Here is a 6,000-nt window from a genome sequence, read left to right on the forward strand (position 1 = left end):
CAAGTCAATTTGTAAAGTGAATAAATTCCCTGTCTCCCTATGTCCTAGACTGAAACTTGAGCAAATCTAAATCAGAAAATGTAGCATAATACCTCTTTAATATTTTAAACCTTGATGCTCAAGGTCGTGGAATGCTATCAATTGAAAAAAGAACATTATAGAACATTTGGATACTTAAACCATGAACTAAGGATAAAATGATGAATCAAACAATACAAAAAATTGTGATTTTCCACAGGTACAGATCTATTAGGTATTATTTTGAGTGTGTGTGTGTGTGTGTGTGTGTGTGTGTAAATTCTCAGCTTGCAGTCGTTTGCTTTAATGCAGTTCTCTAATTTTGGAACTGGGTATTTGCAGGACAATCAGGAATTTGACAACCCCGGTGCATTTTCAGCATATTGATTTGATCTTTGGTTTATTACTTAATTGCAGCAACATTGCATTTCAAAATTTTAAATGTTGACAGGGAAATTTTGATAGATGTAAAAATTCTTTGCTTTAGGGCAAGCGGTTTAATGTAATTAGAAATTATTATCGAATCATAATCATTTGGCTGACTATATGTTAAAACATTTCAACCGTTTTATAAGTAGACTGATATTTGTCATCAGTTATCTTGTGATTAAGAGTCACCCACTCAGTAGCTGTGCCTGACTGCCCAGCCTTCTTTGATTTAAAATGTTGTGTTTTCTGCAAGACACTCGGCATGGACTTCACATGCAGCATTGATTATTGTGCAGTTTTAGCTGAACTTCATTGTAGAAGAGTTTCAACACCTATTCGATACGTGACACAATCAATCAATGCAACATTTACATGTACTAAATACTATTTATAACAATGCATAGGTACAGTAAGTGCTTCTTTTCTAAAAGCCAGGGACTAGTTTTGTGCACAGTATCTTAACCCAGAGTAGTATTGATTTCCATTTAGCTTTTTGCACATCCCGCTTGGCACCATATGTAAACATAAACACTTAGAGTCCTGAGTTCTACACAACTAAATATTCTGCTGCTCTAATATGTTCCAAACTCTGCCACAGTTATATATAACTTTACAATACCTTGGCATTTTTTCAGAACCCTACTACATGCTACTTATAATGCTATTTTAAATCTAAATTACAACAGGTTAGATTAATAATATTGGAAAGTTATAAAATTATCTCCCATGAAAATATGTTTTCTGTCAAATAAATTTCAAAAGCTTTGAATTTTTTTCTACACTGTCAGGTAGTGGGCCAGTGATTCATTTAAACCAAATTAATATCTTATCTTGAGCTCTTTACACTCAAAATAAACATTTTTCTAATTGCAATGTTGATGAATATCAGTTACTCAAAGGATAGAAGGTCGGACTTTTATGCTGCTTCTTTTTTGGGAAGCTGCTAGAAAACATTTAAATGGGACAGATGCAGGTGTAAAAGGGATAATTTTCATGGAACTGTTTTAGGGCAGGGTAAGAGAGAATTCCGTCTGTGGGCTGAATGATAAAGCTCTAACGATGAATGAATATTCTGGAGTGTATTTGATTACCTTTGGGGATCTGCCAGAGATAATGTTTCCTCTGCAGATTAAATGGGAGGGGTGAAATCACAATGTAACTAGTCACTGAAGGAGTTCCCCGTGCCAAAATGCCTCGCTGCTTTCTATGCTGACGCTTGCTTTTCGGAAACAACAGTGAATTGTGGTGGCATGAATATTTCTGCCGTTTGTCCATGAATATTCGTTCAGTGCAATCGGTCGTTGATATCATTTGCAAGTGGTGCGTGGTATTCTAGTGGCCACCTCTGGATGGGTCCCTCACTGTTTCAATGACAAAAAAAATGTTTGCCCGGAAAGAAAACACACAAATATAAATGTTGTTAACCAGTGAAATGTCTTTATAAGTACTAATCTAATCTCGGCACCTGAGGAAGTGAAAAGCGCAGTTTGAGGATTTGACATGAGAGGGCTATCTGTACTCTCAGCTAATTCCGAAGAATCGATTTTGACCCAGCGGTAAAAGTGACAGTCGGGGCCAAGGGATTTGCTTCGGAGTTCTGAAACCCAGTGACCACAATCGGCTGAACGCGAATCTTGTTGGGCCCGACACCGTCTTGAGAGATGGGTTTTAAAGGATTTCTCATCACTAAAATATATTAAAATGACAGATTAAAATCACCAAGGCACCTGCGATCATTCCTGCTTATTCACTGAATAGAAATGTTCACCAGATATGTTTTAAATCATTTATTTTGTACAACAAGAAGACATCGAAAGGAACCTGTTTGCATACAGTATCCGGGGCGGCAACGCTGCAATATTCATGAACAGTCCTGGCTGTAAGCCGCAGCTGACCCTGAGTTAGATCTGTGCTACTTGGGCTCAAACTGAAACTTGTCGGGATGGTGGGGGAGAGTGTAGAGGAGCGGAGTTGAGGAGGAACGTTGTGGATGGAGAGAGGCTGGAGGGACAGAATGCGTTGGAAACAGTAGAAATGGGGGTGGTGGTGGGAGAACATGGAGGGAGAGAAGATGGAGAAAATATAAGTCAAAGTGTGGAGAGACAGCAAGGAGGGCGTGAGTGCCGAGGACTAGGTGAACTTAGTGAAACAGTATGCAAATAAATTAAGTGTAGAAGTAAAGGACGTTGAATCAGAGAATGGAATAGCAGGAAGTGGAGGAAGATAGAGTAAATGGATAGAATGTGAAGGGCGGAAGAGTGCGAAAAGAGAAAATGGATGTAAAATGTGCGAAGGAAGAGAGAAGGGAAGGACTGTGGATTGCTGGAGTGTCGATGGACCAAGTGAAGAAGTATAGAATGGGACAGAGTGCGGTGATAGAGACTATGACCCGGATAAAGTGTGGAGATCAGAGTGGAGAGGGGGAAAGTGTCGAGAGAGAGTAACGAAAAAGGCTGGAGAGAAAGAGGCCGGAGGGAAAGAAGATCGAGAGATTGGAGTTGGATTTTGGAGGGGGTGGAGGGAAGAGGGAGGCTGATGAAGGGACAGATTATGGAGGGAGGGGTGTATGGAGGGAGGGTGAGGAGATGGTGGTAGGCGTAGAGGGGGTGTAGAGTGGAGAGAATGGGAATGGAGGGAGAAGGTCTGGAGGGAGAGAGGGTTAGGAGAGGATATGTAGGGAGGAGAGGCAGAGAGGTTGCGTTGTGGAGGGAGGGGAATTGAAGGAGATGGTGTTGGGGAAACTTTGATCGAGCGGAGGTCTGTCAGCTCCGTGAGAAGAGAACGCGCGGATTCGATTCCGGGATGAAAGCGGCGCCAGTTAAAGCCATCGTTCTCTCAGGAGGGTAAGAGGATATCATTCCTTTTCGCAGATTCCGAGGTCAGTTTGAAAAGTTTTCAATTTCAATCAGAATGTAAACAAACAACAACGTCTCCTCCTTCCACCGGAAACTTGCTGAATACTTGGAAAGCAAAATAAACCAAACTGTTATCGCTGGAAGGGAAATGATGACTGCTTCGGAGATCTCCCTGTAGTTGATACCATTTGAATCATGAAATAATTCAGAAAGAGGCAAACAGAAACGGAAGGCAGAATCAACACGATTGGAAGCTGTTTTTTTGTTTCAGTGCAACAAGTACTTTGGTCCCCTAACAGTAAGAAAGATCCTCAGGATAGGGAGATGGCGGGGCTAGAAAGAGTATGTGGAGAGTAACAAAACTTATTCTATGTAGCCTCAGTAACCATAAAACCTAAAATGTGTTTTGAAAGCTGGCTGGTGTGGGCGGACGGTAATCTCCAACCTTCAAACATTCATTTCCAAATAAGCAGCATTGCTATCGAGACGCATCGTGATTCTTTACGTTCTAATATGAAATGGTCTTCTTTTAGACACCAGCGAAGAAATATACTATTACGTTAACTAAATTAACTTAAGTCGAGTCTAACGTGAGCTCGGTGTGAAAATGATTGAAAGCCTGTCCACAACCAATCTCTCTTTTGAGCTGGAATATTTGCAGGTTCAATTGAGTTTGTGGGGGGGAGCCTTTACTGCTCGAGGCGACAAACACTTGGTTTTAAAATAAATCGGAACCGTGTTTTCGCTAAGGAGAAGTTGGATTCGGTTTGTGAATGAAATTCCTAAAGGGATTCTCGCTATTGGTATCTGTTTTTTTTCGATTTAAAAACAGGACTTGGAGAGAGTGCAATTAGGAGCTATCTCGGATGGGTCGTTATATTGCTATAACGGTTCATCTTCAGCTCGGTAATAAACACAGTGAGAGATGGATTACACTGATGGTGTTAGTCGGCTAATTTCAAAACAGCTCTACTGACAACAAGTAACTGAGATTTCGCATATTCATTGCTACTGGCCGGCCTGCCCAGTCGGTACTCACATTTCTGTGATGTTCTCCATCTCTGCTGCGGACGGCAGCACCGGGAAAGCCACGATGCCGGGGTCAGTGCAGGTGATCCTGGAACTGCTACATCTGCAAAAAGCAGGACAGGCGAGAACCAAGCTGCTAAAGGCCAGCACCGTGCCGAGCAGCGCTAACAGCAGACTGGCCACAGTCTTCCTGAGGCTAGCGCAGCAACACCTCGGAGATGAGGAGGCCATCGTCAGCTCGTCTCTGCTCCACACTCCAGATCGGGAGCGACTCCCCCGTAGAATAAAAAAAACAGGCGCAGATCCCGCCAGCAGAGTGTGGTTTTGTATTTGGTGTAAACCTGGAATAATCCGTAGATTGCCAATAGAGAGCAGTGCGGTCTCACTGACAGCAATCTGCAGCATATACAGATAAACAAGGTCTTTAGAACGATGTCTCCCGCTTGTAAATCCCTGTGAAGGAGCTTTCTCTATCTGTCAGTTCTTGGAGGGGGCGATCTGAAGTGTTGTTAGCTGTACAGAGGGAGCCGCTGCGCTGTGGAACCGCATCCACTATGTGAGGTTCCGGGAGAGCTGGAGTGAGTGTGTGCTCCCTTGGCTGTGGGGCATTCTTCTTGCCGCAGTGGTCACTCTCTCTCTCTCTCTCTCTCTTTCTATCAGTCAGTCCCTGCCACCAACGTCCCCCCACCCCCCACCCCCCAAACTGCCTGATGCTGCCGGGGGCTCTGTCCGGGATTTTTTAATCCTCTCCGCCCCCACTCTCCCTCCCCCTTCCCAAACCACCACCACCTCAGTAAACTATTCGATTTTTTTACATCCAATTCGGGAAGCTGCTGTACATGACGTGCGGCTGACGCACGAAAAGGGATGAAGGAGAGGTTTTTTGAACCCCCCCCCCCACAAAAAAAGAAAACTATAAAAGAGGGAAGAAAGTAAAGAAGCCGAGAAGCAGTGAAATGTGATGGTCGTTGGCCACGAGGTTGGAAATGTACTGCCCACCAGGGCAACTGCAACCAGCGACTCGGATCTCCTGCTCCAAACCAGGTCGCTACTCCCAGCGCAGTACCCTGAGCCACAAAAATCAACAGACTGAATAATCTGTTCTCCCGACTCTTCTCACAAACACCATCTAATAAACAATCTAGCTGCAGTGTTTGTGGGGAATGTGTAATCCGGAAAATTGACTCCCCCCCCCCCCCCCCCCACCGTTAGAATTCGCCTGGAACAAGCAGTTCACGTCAAATCTCCCAGTGCTGCTGTTTGTTGGACTGTCGCTGATCTAATCTTAAGGACAATCACGTCCCAGACGGTGCAAGTCCGGTGAAGAAATTTGATTTCAAAGGTTTTGAAGGATTTGAATTGCACTGCCCTTCAAAGATGCATATCTGTGTATGTGCATTTTATATGTATATGCGTGAGTGTAGATTTGTAGCCGTGCACACTTGTATGGGGATGTTTATCCATATTTGTTTGCATGGAGATATTACTGTGAGCTGATGTGCGTGTTTATATCTGGGTGTATATATCTATATATGTATCTGCGGGGGGGGGGGGGGGGCGGGTGTATATCTGAATGTGGGTCTGTGTCCAAGCGTGTGGATGTAAATACGTACGTAAGTATATCTGTGTGGGGATATGTATATCTGAAAGAGTGTGTATATATTGTGTG

General features: G+C 43.5%; 1 protein-coding gene across 1 annotated transcript in view; it reads right to left on the reverse strand.

Moving 5' to 3' along the window:
* Positions 1-5,025, reverse strand: part of ntrk2a (neurotrophic tyrosine kinase, receptor, type 2a) — a 252,771-nt gene extending 247,746 nt beyond the window's left edge. The window contains exon 1 of the mRNA XM_048527298.2: positions 4,342-5,025. Within this exon, the coding sequence (XP_048383255.1) occupies positions 4,342-4,736 (395 nt within the window). The 5' untranslated portion in view covers positions 4,737-5,025. The remainder of the gene's footprint in view (positions 1-4,341) is intronic.
* Positions 5,026-6,000: the final 975 nt, after the last annotated feature.

The sequence above is a fragment of the Stegostoma tigrinum genome, chromosome 3 (genome assembly GCF_030684315.1).
Source record: "Stegostoma tigrinum isolate sSteTig4 chromosome 3, sSteTig4.hap1, whole genome shotgun sequence".
Lineage (NCBI taxonomy): Eukaryota > Metazoa > Chordata > Chondrichthyes > Orectolobiformes > Stegostomatidae > Stegostoma > Stegostoma tigrinum.